We start from the raw sequence: 17,758 nt of genomic DNA on the forward strand, positions 1-17,758 counted from the left end.
TCGCTGCTCATTGGATGCTGCCTGAACTGCTGTGCTCTTCCAGCACCACTAATCCAGTATTTAACTGAACTCAGTTGAGTTGGACACACAAATAAAAGCAAATTTTTACGGGTACTGGAAATCCGAAATAAAAACAGCAAGTGTTGGAGAAAGTCAGCATCTGGGGAGAGTGAAGCAGATTTAACAGTTTGAATCCAGTATGATTCTTCTTCAGAACTTCCATATTGGACTCATAAGGTTAACTCTATATCTTCCTCCACAGATGCTGCCAGACCTGCTGAGTTTCTCCAGCAATTTGCTCTTGTCTTAGTGGATTTAGGTTGAGTTGAACTGGATTGAAATGAGTTGGGTTGAGTTGATTCATCTGGCCCTAATCTGGATTGAGATTGGCTGGATTTACTTGAGATGGGTCATTACTGGTTAGAGTTGACTGAGCTACTTGGAATTGGGAAGGGTTTGTTTGGATTGAGCTGGTTGGCCTGGTGAGAGCTAGGTTGGTTGGGTAATTTTATATTGTACTATGTTGGCTTGGTTAGAGTTGGGAGTCGAGAGTGTGGTGTTGGAAAAGCACAGCAGGTCAGACAGCAAAACGTTGATTCTCCTGCTCCTCGGATGCTGCCTGACCTGTTGTGTTTTTCCAGCACTACACTCTCAACTCTGATCTCCAGCATCTGTAGTCCTCACTTTCTCCCGGTCAGAGTTGTGTTGAGTTGACGTTGAGTTGGGTTAGATTGGTTGGAGTTGATCTGGGCAGTTTGACTTGTGTTTAGTTAGAATGAGCTAATTTGAGCTTAGTTGGGTTGACTTGTTTCAGTTGTGTTGGGTTGGATTGGATGAGTTTAGAGCTGGGTTGGTTTGAGTACAGTTAGGTGGGATAGGCTTGGTTTGGGTCACTTGGAACAGTTTCAGCTGAATTAGAATGGATTAGTGTGACTTGAGTTGAGTTGAATCAGATTGAGTTGGTTGGGTTTGTTTGTTCCGTATTGAGTTGGATAGAATTCAATTAAGCCAACTCCATTATTTATTATGTACAACAGAAAATAAATTATAGCACAGTGCAAATCTCTCTGGACTGTAGAATTTCAGATGGTAAAATCGTTTGGAGAATATCTCAGAGCTAAATTACAAAACATTCTTATTGATGCAATCTGGTTGGTAGGATTAAAACCCTCTCAGTTAAAAGTTCTACAAGATTCATACTCATCCTTAAATGCTACAACATTTTACCAGGAGTAACCACTGGCTACTTGCTCATCAGAAATGAGAATGTGAATGACTCATGTCTTCTTTCCATTCATTGTACTAGAACACAGGGAAATGAACAGAATTGTCTCAAATGACCCAATTACAAAAGAGTTAGAACAACGACAATTTCTAGACATTTTGGACTGCATAATGTTCAAGCCTTGCAACAAGAAAAACCTAAGCTAAAGCTGGTGCCATGCCTCATGAAACTCTTTAATTATCGAGGCCACAACACAGTAGCCAACGTTCAAACTCCCACTGGGATACAGTTCCTGGAGAAGCTGACTTTCATTGGGACACAGTTCCTGAAGGAGCTGACACTGACTGGGATACAGTTCCAAAAGGAGCTGGCTCTATCTTGGATACAGTTCCTGAAGGTGCTGACTCTTACTGGGATACAGCTCCTGAAGGAGCTAACTCTATCTGGGATATAGTTCCAGTAGGTGCTGACTCTCACTGGGATACAGTTCCTCCAGTTGCTGACTCTATCTGGGATACAGTTTCCGAAGGAGCTGACTGTATCTGGGATACAGTTCCAGAAGGTGCTGACTCTATCTGGGATACAGTTTCCAAAGGTACTGACTCTCACTGGATTGCAGCTCATGAAGGAGCTGACTCCAACTGGAATACTGGTTCCACAGAGATTGAGTTTGACTTATAACAATGTTGTTCTTGTCTAACGACTGCCCTTGAACCATTATAGATTACTGGACTGTGACTGGGGATATATCATGCTCGTTCTTTGCCCTTTGTGGCCCAAGAATTCCTACCCTATTCTGTATGAACCCACCAAACTGGGCAGGGGCTGAGATCAACTGGGGCAAGGACAGATTCTGTTTCAAAGAGAAAAGGAAAATAATGATGAATACACCAGATACGGCATCAAAAATGTGCTGGTGTAAGAATGAGTTACAGATAGTATGTATAACTGGTTTAAAACAAAATGACATCCAATTTAATTTAAGGCATATAATCAGTAATTTGTTTATAGCTTATCAAACTGGACAGCAGTTATTTGTCTGGCACCAGCTCAGAGCTTGGGTTTTTTTTGCTCCTGCCATTTATGCTAATAGCAGATTAAATGCTGTTTTGCTGTTTAAACAGAGGAACCTCAATTGATAAAGGATTTGTTTTACAGTGATAGTAAGAAAATATATAAATTACCTGTAGCTATAGTCAGTCCTGTAATTGTACTGTGCCCTGTTATGAAATTTGCTGCTGTATTAGTGTAGGAAGAGCAAGGGCAACAGTAATAGGCAATTCAAAACTTCTTGATATATTTCAGATAGTAACTGATCAGGAGCTGACTCCATAAAGACGCTTTGTGCATAATTTTGTCTTGGCCAGGTTCAGGCTTTAACAGCTGAATATAAAATACATTTGCATAATAATAGTGCTTGTTTATAAAGTATTTTAAAATTAATAGTTGGTTAAAGTGGTGTAACTCTCAGTTTCCTAGGAATTCTCAGTTACAGAATCCCAGATATTTCTACTTTGGTTGGAATCATTGTCTGTGTTTGCATAGTTTCTGAAAACACAACGTTAAAAATTGGTTCCAATTTATCAAAAATATTGAGGGCACTGCCCCTGAAAACCCACCAGGTGGCGACATAAAGCCATCTTGACAAGGGCAGGTTCAGTTCAGCTTGAAGGAATAACAAAGATTACATAAAGCCTCTGATATAGACTCTACAAAACAACCAGCATTATATAAATGATTGTAGCAGCAAGCAGCTCTCAGTTCATTGCATAGAATTCAAATATCTCAAAATTAATTACACAGAGCATTGAAAGAGATAGAAAACAGCAACAAGTAAACTCTGAAAGAGTCAAGTTTGAACACAAGATTAAAAATAAGCCAGAGAATCGTGAAAGTGAATTCAGTCACAATATGGACATTGGGATCTATTGCAGATACACTGATAAGTTAGGGTCAGTGTCCTGCCTCCTCCATCAGATACATAGACTGTACAGTCCCTTCCCATAAAATTCTGTCTCCACCAGGACTGTATCCCTCTGTTAAACAATGACAGACCCTTTACCTGTGTCTTACACTCAGGGGTGAGTTGGCTGGAATAGCAAGTTTGTGATGCAGATTGATGCCAATAATGTGGGTTCAATTCCCCCAACTGGTTGAGGTCATCATGAAGGCCCTTGCTTCTCAAATACCCCTTTATTCCCATGCCTGAGGTGTGGCGACCCTCAGGTTAAATCGCGTCTCACTCAAACGAGAGAGAAACCCTATAGTTTCCTTTGGGACTGTGGCAACTTTAACTTATGGTGTACAATAAGAGACCTGCCCTCACCAGTACTGTACCCCAGTGTCATACACGGACAGACCTGTCCCCATCTGTACTGTACCCCAGTACTATACAGTCACAGACTTGTCCCCACCAGTACTGGACTCCAGTGTTATACAGTGACAGACCTGTCCACACAGATCTCTGTCCTTGTCCAATTCCAGTTTCTCGTACAATCCCAGTTTTCATTGGTGTCCACCCCTTTAGCTGCTTGAGTGCTGAATCCTGAAGTACCCACCTTCATCCTCTCTGCCCTCCTCCCATACTGTCCTCCTTCACTTCTCCTTAAAACCTAACCCGGTCACCTGAACTAATGTAGCAAAATGCCGAATCTTGCTTGATTAATCACTCGGAAAATGTCCTTTGTACCATTAATGTGTTATATAAATAACAATGTTGTTGCATCTCACAAGACAGCAACATCACACAGAGCTCAATATTGGGCCACAGAGGGAGAACTGAGGAGAGAGAATGAGAGGCTGAGGGCAAGGAATAGGACGAGGCAGGTGAGGACGAAGGTGAGGGTAGGGAGAGGCACAAGTGTAAGGAGGTGGGTGAGTGTGAGGAGGGAGGGGAAGGGTGAGGGTAGGGAGGAGAAGGCAAGGGTAAGGAGGGAGAGGGAGAGGAGGAGGGGGAGGTGAAGGTAGGGAGGGAGGGGAAGGTGAAGGTAGGGAGGGAGAGGGTGCATAGAGAGAGGGAGAAGGTGAGGGTAGGGGGAGGGTGAGTGTAAGGAGGAGGACAGTGAGAGTAAGAAGGGGAGGATGAGGGCAGGGAGGGAGAGAGTGTGCATAGAGAGGGAGACGGTGATAGTAGGGAGAAGGTGAGTGTAAGGAGGAGGGTGAGAGTAGGGAGGGGGAGGGGGAGAGTAGGGAGGGGGACGATGAGGGTAGGGGAGGGTGAGGGTAGGGAGGGGAGGATGAGGGTAGGGAGGGTGAGGGTAGGGAGGGTGAGGGTAGGAAGGGGGAGGATGAGGGTAGGGAGGGTGAGGGTAGGGAGGGTGAGGGTAGGAAGGGGGAGGATGAGGGTAGGGAGGGTGAGGGTAGGGAGGGGAGACTAAGTAGAAAGAAAGTGAGTGTGAGGAAGAAGGAAAGGTAGGGAGGTGGAATCAGGGTAAGGAGGGAAGGGGGAAAGAAGGGTGAGGTGAGAGGGGGACAGCTGGAGGGGAGGAAGGCAGAATGAGGGAATTCTTCTGCCTTTCTGGAAGCTGTATTAATAGAATATAACTAGATTGGGTAATGGTCCCTGAGTTAATCTGCCTGAGGGACTGAAAGCTTTTTAAAATTAATCAAATGTCAGTGAAGGCAAGTTGATGAACCAGAACAACCCTCAGTCACGGGAAACCACGGAAACCACTTCTGGGTGAAAAATTAGCTGCTCTAAATGTGGAAATAGGTGCTATTAAAAGGCGAGTAGTACTCCACAGAATGGTGATAGTTGTACACCTGTAAGGCTATGATGTTCCTGATAAAAGGCTGATACTCCGAGGGATCTGATAACCACGGTCTCTCCCTCCCCCTTCATAGCTTCCTTCCTACTGGGAACATAGGAACAGAAAGAGGTCATTCAGCCCCTCAAACGTACTCTACTAAGATCACGGCTGATCTATGACCAAACTCAATATACCCACCATTGTCCCATTTCAGACACATAAACCTTTCAATCTCAGAATCCATATCTATTGCAGGCGCAGAGTCATGAGCATGTAAACATTATCCCAGCCGCCATATGAAAAGTCCCTTCTGATTCTGCTTCTGAACCTCTAAACCTGACACGAATAAGGTACAACTTTGGGAGTGATTCACCTCAGGTTCTCCAGTAAAGTTGTTTCCCTGGAATGAGTTGGATATCTGGGAATGAGTTGCGTATCTGGTGATGTGTTGTTTAAGCAGGAATGTGTTGTATACCTGTGAATGGGTTGCAAGTCCAGGAATGTGTTACCTCTCTGGGAATGAGTTCAATATTCAGGAATGTGTGGAATACCTAGGATTGTGCTGTATAGACAGGAATGTGTTCAATATCTGGGATGTAGGTAAAAACAATAACTGCAGATGCTGAAAACCAAATACTGGATTAGTGGTGCTGCCTGAACTGCTGTGCTCTTCCAGCACCACTAATCCAATATCTGGGATGTGTTGATCGTACCTGCAATCAGCTGTATTGCCAAATATAATTTCAGGTAGAATTTTGGCTGAGGTGAAGTGGAGCAGAGGCTGTAGGTGCCTCTGTTCTGTTAAAAACAGTTAAACAGGGTTATTTTGTGCAAACTCTGAAATCTAATTTACCCAGAATACATTGACGCACAATCTGCACCTGATCTGGCTACTCAGTTAAATAGTGTCAAGGGAGCATACGTAGCTTTAGCTGAAAGAATAACAGGATCAATAGACATGATCACTTCATTATTGTGAAGCAACAGCCACATCAGGTCAGACGCTCACACAACGTTTATGCAATTTGCATCATCAGATCTGACTGGAAAACATTAAAAAGGAGTTTGCATGTTAAATGTACGATCCTCAGATTAACATACAGCAAAGTTTATAAGTGGGAATTATCAAATTTAGCTGAACATCTGTTCTGCTCTCCAAACCACCCTCGTACATGTTACTTTTGTAGAAGGAGGAGATCTTGCACAGTCTGACAGGCAGCAGAACAGAGCGCAGTTAATCTTCAAAAATTAAAGATATTCAGTGTCAGTTTGTTCAAATATGCTCTGGTTTCAACTGCACATTAAATCTAAAAATGACTCATTTCAGAAGCAAAATCATGGATCTTAACTCCCAAGTCTCTATAAATCTTTCATTTCACTTTCTCCATTATAAATGGAAGCACAGAGACCAGGGGAAGGCAGGCAAGTCAATGAGGACAGAATCTTCAATCCCCTCACTGTTTCCTGTAGGTGCAAGCACTGTGTAACACTCATTGTAACCATTGGTGAATGCACGGGACTGCTGCCTGGTGGGACAGTGGCGAGATGTATCAACCACTCTCCTTGACAATCTCTCAATTCAGGGTTATTTTGAGAGGGAATGCAGCATTAGAATCCACAATGGATGAGATTGGCCAGGGTCAGTGGCCGGAGAATAAATGGGTGGGTAGAGTCCATGAGAGGGTGGAGTGTTATGTGGGTTGTGATGATTACATTGATGAGTCACGGGGTGACTATAAACGGGATTATGACGACACCCTCTAATACCACCTTGTCCCGAAACAGCATGAACCAGGCTCCAAACCTGACGAAGAGCAAAATATCACGGTTGCTGGAAACCTGAAATAAAAACAGGAAAGTGCTGCAAAAAAAAACCCGAAAGAACCAGACTGAGTTTTTCCAGAACTTTCTGTTTTGATTTTGGAACTTGGTATCTGTTGGAATCTGGGTCTGGTGACACCAAGGGGGAGCTTTACTTGTGGGGTGAATGTTACATTTGGACCATTCTGCCTTTAAATCCAGGCATCCTGGGGCAATGATACTTGGTGGGGGGGACACTGGAGTGAAAGAGGAACTCTGCCCCTCAGAGACAGGACCCCCTGCAGTTCGACTGGCTGGTAGCTGGGTAACCCAGCAGTGCCACATGCAAGCACCAGCTAGTACTGAGACTGCAGGCAGACTCTCTGGAGGAAGGACAGTGCTTGTAGACTTTAAAGTTCGTCCAGAGACTTTATTCAGGGAGGTAAGCAAGATTCCAAAAGGGAGTAGACGGGGGTGGGGGGGGGGGAGGTGTTATGATTTAGAGGAGGTCAGGAGGTTGAGGCGCAAGTGGATAGTTACTATTTTGGTAATGGTTCCATCCTTGGACACAGGGAATGCACTCTTCACCAATGGGGGCACGGCCGTTGTGGTAAAATGTGCTATGTTGGCTGCTTCCCGTGGTCACATGTATTATTGCAAAGGAGCTGGAATGAGTTCGAGTGGCCAGTCAATGCGACACTAATCAAACAGGCTCCACAGAGCTGAAGGCAAGCAGACTTCATCTCACCCCTGTCAGTAACATGGGGCCAGATAGCCAGCAGGCATGCAGCCTGGTCATGTCCTTTATTTTACTGGACCCCAGCCCTTACACTAGCCAGTGGAGGGTCAATAAATTATGCCATTATCTGTCAGAGGCTTCTTTACCCAATCATTCAGGCCATTTACAGGGTCCTGGAAAAGCACAGCAGCTCAGGCAGCATTCAAGGAGAAGGGAAATCAACATTTCTAGCATAAGCCCTTCATCAGGAATGAACTCCTGCCTTCGGGCTTATGCCTGAAACGTCTGTGCCTGACCGGCTGTGCTTTTCCAGCGCCACACTCTTGACTCTGATCTCCAGCATCTGCAGCCCTCGCTTTCTTCTTTAGAAGGTCTTGTTTGTATAGGATGCCAATGGGAAGGACGTTCCTAGTGAAGAAGCTCCAACCATTTCATTCCGGCCCTTGTGGCCTCATTCCGATCAGTGTAATCTCCTCAATCCCTTTATTTCTCCCGGATCTCCACATCCCTCTAATTCTGGCCTCTTGAGCATCCCTAAGTTTAATCATGTCACCACTGTTGGTCATGCAGTCAGCAATTAACCTTGAAAATACTCAGTGACTGAACATCTACAGTCCACTTGGTTAAAGAACTGCAAGATTCACAACTGCAAGATTCAGGGAAGAGCTTTTACTTTGTCTCAAATGTAAATGATCAACTCCTTACCCTGAAATTAAGTCAACCAGTCAAAGACTCTCGCATCTACTTTGTCACACCCTCTCAAAATGGTTCACCAGTCAATGAGATCTCCTTTGAGTCTTCTAAATGACAAGTAAAGCTCAATTTCCTCAATCTCTCAATGCCAACCACCCCCACACAGTGCTAAACTGGAACTGCGTTCATACAATTCAATTCCTATCCTGTTGTTCTCAATCTCAATGCAGTACTGTTGAAATGATAGAGTTTTCGGGAAAAGTTGAAGTTCGCGGGAGTTGTTACATCTCAGAACGGCCTCATCACGGTAACTATTGTCAGATTATGCATGTTTCCCATGTAGGAAATCTAGCTTCCTTTTCCATGGAATTCGTGGCAAAATTGGATCTTACATTGGTGCAGGAAATGTTGGTCTCTGCTCTATGTTTGGAGTTGGACATTTAGCAAGTCAGTTTATTTATTCTTTTTTCCAAAACAGATTCATGGAGCTAAATAAAACACAATTTTGCATTTATAGAGTGCCAGAAGTAAACATTATTTCTTCCTGTATAAATTCAAAGTGGGAATTCTTGTACCATTTTTGTTCAGCTGCTTTTTGTGTCCATCAACAACTCTCAGTATGTTATCTTGTCCTTTCCAAAATGGGAATGATGCTCATAATCTCTGTCAAACTGCTCAAAGATCTGCTCCACTAGTTCACAAACTGTAAGCTTTCAGAAAGGTGGGATGATCATTAATATCACATCAAAAGAAATGAACACGTGCTTCAGAAGTAACTGCGATCCTTTCTGTTGACATAAAGTCCTTTAGGATCACAAAGGTTCTGACAAGAATTTACTTCAAACACAGAAACAGCCGCAATGCTTTTGGCTGTGGATTTCTCACCATGGGGGACTTTGCAACAAGATATGAAAACATTCTGTGTGTGGCACTGAATTACAATGTTTCTTTCACTTAAGCTTTCCAATTCTCAGAGTATGCTTGAAAATGAAATCTCTCTCCAACTGAGTCCCTGAAATGGAAGGCATTACATTCGCCATAACAAACCTCAGCTCCTCTGGCGCCAGTTAAATGAAGGGACCTTTATCTTTGGACTCCGTTGAAGGAATAACTTGCGATCACAGCACAAGTGACACAAACCATTGCCGCCATACAGTCAATCAATTACTCTTTGGCCAGACTCACTCTTCCCCTTAAATATCATCATCAACTCCAAATTGTTTCACCAGTATAAAGTGCGCACTGAGAGACTCGTAACGGTTTCAATCCTCAGGGCTGGTATGGGTTGAACCAGAACCATGGCCATTCTGAGCACTGAACTGGCTGGTTGAAGAGACTCCATTCACTAAAGCCACCCTGGGGGTGACTGTATTGTACACAGTTGGAATCTGTTCTATGGATGAGACCAGTATCCTGATCAAATCACATCCATACATTCAACACAATCCTACACTGATGCTTTCTGACCCCTGGTCTTTCTCATCGTGAGCAGGAGTGACCCCTGTCAGGGTACAACAATACAGGAACCTTGTTCCTGTTGGGGTACAGTAATACAGACACCCTGATCCTGTAGGGGTACACTAATACAAACATCCTGTTCCTGTAGGGGTATAGTTACAGGCACCTTGTTCTTGTAGGGGTACAGTAATACAGACACCCTGTTCATGTGGTGGTACAATAATACAGGCATCCTGTTCCTGCTAGGGGTACAGTAATACAGGCACCCTGTTCCTGTTGGGGTACAGGACAAAAGGCACACTCTTCCATTTAGGATGCAACATAATAAGCGTTCATCTCTCTGCTGAGCACAAGCCATCCTCCAGAACCTCTGGCAATATAGTGAGTGCCCAACGGATGGCATGAGATTCCAGCCTGATCCACATACCTGGACTGTCAGATCCACATCAGAACATAATGCATTCAACAGAGTTCAGGAGCAGGAATCTTGATTACATTTCCCCCCTCTTTATTTCACCTTGGATTTACTGCCACAGCCAGTGGCTCTAATAACTGAAGATTGACACAGGTGAAACCTGTAAACCTGGAGGTCAGATTCACCTGCAGGGTTCCCTCACTGGCTATCTATTTTCTCCAAAACATACATAAAATTCATACCATTTCATAAATTCTCTCTAAATCTCACATTTTGTAATATATGGCATTATTTGAATCTCCTTGAGCATCATTGAGTATGGTTACCTTGATCGTGCTGTATGACTCTATGATTCTCAGATGTAGCATTAACAAAAGGAGGAAACTGAGCCCCCCCTCGGCTATTTTAGGAAAGTCGATATTGGAGCATGAAGGGTTTGTGTTACCATGCCCGGGGAAATCAGCATTCAGTCCTGAGGCCCAAATTTACTCCCTGAGAAAAGAGGGGAAAGAATGGAAGAAAATGTTCGTCACCCATTGTTCATCCGACTTGGAGTTCGGAATTCCAGCTGGGAAGGTAATCATCACCCAGGAATTTGACTACAATGTTATCCCACTGTGTGAACCACCAACACAAGAGGGATTCTATGACCTTGCATACCAGATAATTGAGGGAAATCCCAGAAATAGAGTTAAAAAATCCATGGGAGGTTCCCTCCCATTTCACGAACAAGTTCCCAAATAGCAGTCAGACACAATCCGCTTCATAACCTGAGAAAATATAAGAAAGACAGAGAGAGAGAGGGAGAAAGAGAGTCAGTAAGGCAGACAGAGAGAGAGAGAGATTGGTGGAGAGAACACATGAGATAGTCACAGAGAGAAAAACAGAGTGACATGGAGAGCAAATACTGTAAAAACTATAAATTGAGAGATGGGCTCTAGGACTGAATTGTGAGTCCAGTCACGATGTTCTGGCTGGGCTATTTTCAAAGCCCTGGTTAACAGACTGACATGAATGTGCAATTTGCTATATTTCAACATGTTCAAAATGATTGTACTGAGGACTGATAATAGCAAGCAATTTGTGGGGAGTTAGTTCTTGGAGACAGTTCATCCAGACTTGTAGGAATAAATTTCCACAGATTAACTAGTAAGCTCGAGCCATGCAGGAAATTAAATCCCCTTGAACCTCCCCAGAACAGCGAGAACTTACAAGCAGTCAGAATGAGGCAGAAGCTCTGTCAGTGTCAGATAGGTCAAGGCAGCACTATGATTGGTAGAAGTAAGATTGTAGGCGGTGAGCAGGAAAGTGGAGGGTCAGCCGAAGAGGTGCTGTACTCCGCAACTGCCCGAATGTTAGGAGGGAGCTTCTGACTTGTGGAAACTCAGTGGGAAACTCAAGTCCCCACAGGCTGATGGGCTGCATCTGCTGGGCAGTACGGGTCAGCAAGTCGTGTGGGGTCATCAGAGGTCAGTGGTCGCCTTGGCCGTCAGTGCCTGGATACGTGTGGCATTGCAATTCTTGCAGTAGATGTGTCCATCCAGGGGGTAACATCCTTGATTGTCTCCATCCGACAAGAGAATATTGCAATCCTGGAATAAAATCAAAATGGTCTGCGAGGTCAGAAAAAGGGAGGGGAATCAATGTCATCTTCACAATACGTTGACCAATGGAAGAAAGAGGGAGGGAAGCAGGATATTAGCAGCACATAGAGCTCCTTAGGTAGCACTTTTCAAACCCATGCCCACTTCCATCTTGAAGGACAAAAGGTACAGATACTTAGGAACACCACTATCTGCAAATTCCCCTCCAAACAACCTGACATCCTGACTGGGGAATATTGTTTACTTTTCCTTCAGTGTTATTGGGTTAGTATTCTGGAATGCCCTTCCGAATGGCATTGCGGGTCCACCTCCAGCATATGGACTGCAGCAATTCACCACCACCTTCTCAAGGGCAACTAGGGATGGGTAATAAATTCTGGCCGAGCCAACAAAACTTACATCACGGATGTGAATGTTTTAAAAAAGTGACCCATCTAATTGATGAAGGTGGGATCAGTGTGAGCATGGAGGTGGTTGTTCACATACCAATCTGGTTTAGGACAAAGTTTCTCTTTGAGCCTTGGGCACAGCAAGATTAGATTCCCTATGGTGTGGAAACAGGCCCTTCGCCCTCAACCAGTCTACATCAACCCTCTAAAGAGTAACCCACCCAGACCCATTTCACTCTAACTAATGCAACTAACACTATGGGCAATTTAGCATGGCCAATTCACCTGACCTGCACATTTTTGGATTGAGGGAAGAAACCGGAGTACCCAGAGGAAACCCACACAGACACAGGGAGAATACGCAAACTCCACACAGACGGTCACCCAAGCTGGAATCGAACCTGGGACCCTGGTGGCTGTGAGGCAGCAGTGCTAACCACTGAGTCACTGTGCCACCCGATGAAGTGTAGATCCTGCTGCACTGCAAGGTGCACTGGGATAACAGGGTTTGGAACATGAGAACCAGGGTGACTGATTAGGATTCCTACCATGTAAAGCAAAGCAAATTCCACAGGGTTCTACACTCACATAATTAAATGAATTGATGATACAGATAGATAAGGTTAACTTTAATCTTAAAATTAGAGCAAGTATTTTTAAAATTCACTTATGGGATGAAGATGTTGCTGGTTAGGTCAGCTATTATTACCTATTCCTAATTGCCCAGAGGGCAGGTAAGAGCCTGAGGATCTGGAGTCGCATATAGACCTGACCAGGTAAGGATGGCAGACTTCCTTCCCTAAAGAGCATTAGTGAACCAGATGGGTTTTTCCAACAATGATAATGGATTCATGGTCATCATTAGCATCTGAATTTCAGATTTTGTTTTCATGAATTCAAATTCCACCATCTGCCATGACAGGATTCGAACTTCGGTCCCCAGAACATTACCCGAGTCTCTGGATTAATAGTCCAGCGATAATACCACTAGACCATCCCAGCCCCAAAATGCACTTTTTCACAGGAAGGTTTGTGGAAACCTGAAACTGTCTCCTCCAATCAACTGAGGTTTTTGGATTTTCTCAATATTGAGATATTTTGTTTTTTTTCTATTGAGTATGAAGTATATGGAGTAAAGGCAGGTAATTGGGTTTCACTTACAGACTAGCCAGGTTTAGACTGTATACGGCAATATTTCTGAAGGGATGTATGCTTTCCTCAGATTCCAATTTGCAATATATAATTAAAATAAGAAAAATACCTTGCATTTTCATATCTCTCAGAAAATCCCAAGCTGTTTTAAAACTTGATGTTCTTTTGACATGCAGTCACTGATGTAAAAAACCATTCAACGGGATATTTCTATAGGTACTGATTTGTTCAACTACACCCTCAGTTAAAGCTTTGGTATCCTGGTCTCTCAAAAAACTACTTTCGCTCTCCCCCTGTACTCCGAAGCCTTCTGATTTCTTCCATTCCCTGACCGAAAGTGACTATGAATATTTGCAACCTCCAGCCGCAAGACTTAAATCTGATTGTAAATCACAAAGGCTGATTATTTCCACTTCCACACATTGTCTCACGTTTCCTCTTTTTCATGCCTTCCTTTCCCCCAGACCCATCCAATCCAGTGCACTACTGGTTGGTTTTCTTTATCTTATCCTCCGTAAACTTCTGTTCATCCAAACCGTGCAGCTGGTGTTGGAACACTCCTTACCCTATCACCTACCATTCTCACTGATTTACACATGCTCCTGGTCAAACAAAATCTTGATATTAAAATTCTCATCCAATACCATTTGTGCAACACTCCCCCAATCCTGACTCTCTGACAGTGTAGCACTCCCTCAGTCCAGACTGTCTGACAGTGCAGCACTCCCTCGGTACTGACCCATCCGACAATGCAGCACTCTCTCAGTACGGACTCTCTGACAGTGCAGCACTCCCTCAGTACCGATCCTCTGACAGTGCAGCACTTTCTCAGTACGGACTCTCTGACAGTGCAGTACTCCCTCGGTACTGACCCTCTGACAGTGCAGCACTCTCTCAGTACTGACTCTCTGACAGTGCAGCACTCCCTCGGTACTGACCCTCTGACAGTGCAGCACTCTCTCAGTACTGACTCTCTGACAGTGCAGCACTCCCTCAGTACTGATCCTCTGACAGTGCAGCACTCTCTCAGTACTGACTCTCTGACAGTGCAGCACTCCCTCAGTACTGATCCTCTGACAGTGCAGCACTCTCTCAGTACTGACTCTCTGACAGTGCAGCACTCCCTCAGTACTGATCCTCCGACAGTGCAGCACTCCCTCAGTACTGACCCTCTGATAGACCAGCACTCCCTCAGTACTGACCCATCTGACAATGCAGCACTCCCTCAGTACTGACTCTCTGACAGTGCAGCACTCCCTCAGTACTGATCCTCCGACAGTGCAGCACTCCCTCAGTACTGACCCTCCGATAGACCAGCACTCCCTCAGTACTGACCCATCTGACAATGCAGCACTCCCTCAGTACTGACTCTCTGACAGTGCAGCACTCCCTCAGTACTGATCCTCTGACAGTGCAGCACTCCCTCAGTACTGACCATCTGATGGTGCAGCATTCCCTCACTACTGATCCTCTAACAGTGCAGCATTCCCTCAGTACTGACCCTCTGATGGAGCAGAACTCCCTCAATACAGACTCTCGAACAGTGCAGCACTCCCTCAGTACTGACCCTCTGACAGTGCAGCACTCCCTCAGTACTGACCCTCTGACAGTGCAGCATTCCGTCAGTACTGACCCTATTACAAAGCACCACTCCCCGTGGGTAAGTGATTGGATGTGATCTTACCTCACAGCGGTAGCAGTGCACATGGAAATCACGGTCAAGAGCCACAATGCGCACCGTCTCCTCCTGGCCTTCAGCTGGCATGATGGCCTCATTGCAGACAGAGCACCTTGGGGCAAATTTCCTGCAGAAACAGAGGCAAGAATCAGAGTGAACAAGGATGAGGAGTAGGTCAGTCAGTTCCCTCAGTCTACATTGCCATTCAATAAGATCATGCCTGATCTGACTGTGACCTCAAATTCAAGCTCCCATCTATCCCTGGTAAGCATATGCTCCTTGCTTAAGAAGCACCCTCTACTGGGCATATGGCCTTAAAAAGCTTGGCTGTCTAATGGGCTGGATTGGAGTCAGATCTGGGCACGTTCCCCTTCCAAATTAAACCGAGAGTGAAAGCTGCAGAAACCATACTAATGTCACAGGCAGAGCTTCTCTAAAATATTAGACAACCATCACTGAGAAACTAAATGAAAATGCACAATGTGCAGCAACAAGCTTACGGGTCAGCAAATTAGTAACTGTATCCCAGTGAGAGTCATCTCCTTCAGGAACTGTCTCCCAGACAGAGTCATCTCCTTCAGGAACTGTCTCCCAGACAGAGTCATCTCCTTCAGGAACTGTATCCCAGTGAGAGTCATCTCCTTCAGGAACTATATCCCAGTGAGAGTCATCTCCTTCAGGAACTGTCTCCCAGACAGAGTCATCTCCTTCAGGAACTATATCCCAGTGAGAGTCATCTCCTTCAGGAACTGTCTCCCAGACAGAGTCAGCTCCTTCAGTAACTGTATCCCAGTGAGAGTCATCTCCTTCAGGAACTGTCTCCCAGTGAGATTCAGCACCTTCAGGAACTATATCCCAGTGAGAGTCATCTCCTTCAGGAACTGTCTCCCAGTGAGAGTCATCTCCTTCAGGAACTGTATCCCAGTGAGAGTCATCTCCTTCAGGAACTATATCCCAGTGAGAGTCATCTCTTTCAGGAACTGTCTCCCAGATAGAGTTAGCTCCTTCAGGAACTGTATCCCAGTGAGAGTCAGCTCCTTCAGGAACTTTTAGAATACTGTGTTCAATTCTGGTCTCCCTGCTTTTGGAAATTAAAAGGTTTCAGAAAAGTCTTACAAGGATGTTACCAGGATTGGAGGGTTTGAGCTATAGAGAGAGACTGAATAGACCAAGGGGTGACCTTATAAAGGTTCATAAAATCATGAGGGGCATGGATAGCCAAGATCTTTTTGCTAGGGCATTGAAGTCCAAAACAAGATGGCCTAGAGGGTTTAGGGTAAGAGGGGAAATATTTAAAAGGGACCTTTGGGCAACCTTTTCACACAGAGGGTGGTATATGTATGGAATGAGCTGCCAGAGGAAGTGGTGGAGGCTGGTACAATTACAACATTTAAAAGGCATCTGGATGGGTACATTAATAGGAAGGGTTTGGAGGGAAATGGGCCAAATGTGTCAGACGAGTCGAGATTAATTTCGGATATGTTGCCAGCACGGACCATTTGGACCAGAGGGTCTGTTTCTGTATTGTACAACTTGATGATTATATCCCACTGAGTCTCTCGAATGTTTTTGGTAAATGAATTTCAATAGATTATTCTTAACCAGAAGTATTCAGTCTTTTAATTCAGAATTATTCCTTTTAAATGGCCCAGGAACAGTCTCAAGGATAGATGCTTCGACCTTTCTCCTCCCCTTCTAGACTGCATGACTACACGACAGTAAAGTGGGATTGCAGTGCATGTGGAGCACCAACCTTCTCCAATACACAGACTCATCCAGAGTGTGGAGTTTTTCAGGTGATCTGGGACGCTGTGAAAATGGACACAGACAATAAGGTGGAACTGACACATGCAACACCTTTCACACTACATCCCTGGTGCAGTGTTCATTGGGCAAAACCCACTCACAAGTTAATGAACTATTGGTTAAGCTATCAGTTAAATCAGTGCTGAAGGACTCTTTCCACTAATAATTACTCTGTTAGTGACACATCATTTATCGTACATACTTGTGGAAGTCCTCAATGCAGTGAATCTGATTGGAGGCATCAACGGTGAAAGGGATCCCATCAAGACTGCGGTGGCACATGACACAGGTGAAGCATTGTGGGTGATAAGCCTTGCCTGTTGCCCGCAAGATTCGCTCCATAATTGGCTTGGAACAAACACTGCACTTTTCCAGGGTATTCTGTGTCAGAGAATGAATCAGCAGAGAGATTAGATATTGAGAACAAACAATGGTCTAATCCTAACCCTGTACAAAAGCCCCAGTGCATGTGATGATTTAAGTTTCAGTAAAGTCAAATTTCCATGAACTGTCAGTCTCTGAAGTGAAACTTGAGTAGCCTTGGAATCACAAAAGATCAAAGTTTGTATTTATGAAAATAAAACAGAAAATGTTGAAAACAGTCAACAGGTTGTGCAGTATCTGAGATTTCATGTCATGATCATGTTATGATCATTTATCAAACTGGGAAAAATCCAGGATGTAACAGTTTATATAGAAGTAAAAGGCGGGGGAAGGTAGAAAAAGAACAAGGGAAGCCGGCTGATAAGGTAAAGATAATAGAGAGATGGAATGATATAAAGGAGTGATGATGCAGGCCAGAGGGAGTGGTAACAGAACAGATAAAGAAGCTAAAGATATGTCAAGGGTGGGTATGAATGACAAGTTGACAAACAGCTGCCATCAAAAGGATGGGAGGAAGAAGCAAAGATAAAATCAAAAACCTGCATTGATGAAGGAAACAAAACAGGTGTGAGAATGTTGGGTTGAGGGTGGTGGAGATGTAGGTATGGACATGGCTAAGTTTAAATATTCAGCTCATGAACTCAATGTCAAGTCCAAACGTCTGTG

The 17,758-nt window shown here is 44.4% G+C and overlaps 1 protein-coding gene across 8 annotated transcripts in view; it reads right to left on the reverse strand.

Annotated features, from left to right (window-relative positions):
- Nucleotides 1-11: 11 nt before the first annotated feature.
- lpp (LIM domain containing preferred translocation partner in lipoma) overlaps nucleotides 12-17,758 on the reverse strand; it is a 389,509-nt gene continuing 371,762 nt past the window's right edge. For all 8 annotated transcript variants that reach the window (XM_072572197.1, XM_072572192.1, XM_072572195.1 and 5 more), the window contains 3 exons: nucleotides 16,911-17,089; nucleotides 14,909-15,029; nucleotides 12-11,671 (listed from right to left, as the gene is read on the reverse strand). In XM_072572197.1, coding sequence (XP_072428298.1) covers nucleotides 11,543-11,671; nucleotides 14,909-15,029; nucleotides 16,911-17,089 — 429 coding nt within the window. In that variant the 3' untranslated portion in view covers nucleotides 12-11,542. The remainder of the gene's footprint in view (nucleotides 11,672-14,908; nucleotides 15,030-16,910; nucleotides 17,090-17,758) is intronic.

Source organism: Chiloscyllium punctatum, chromosome 6, assembly GCF_047496795.1.
Source record: "Chiloscyllium punctatum isolate Juve2018m chromosome 6, sChiPun1.3, whole genome shotgun sequence".
NCBI classification, from domain to species: Eukaryota; Metazoa; Chordata; class Chondrichthyes; order Orectolobiformes; family Hemiscylliidae; genus Chiloscyllium; species Chiloscyllium punctatum.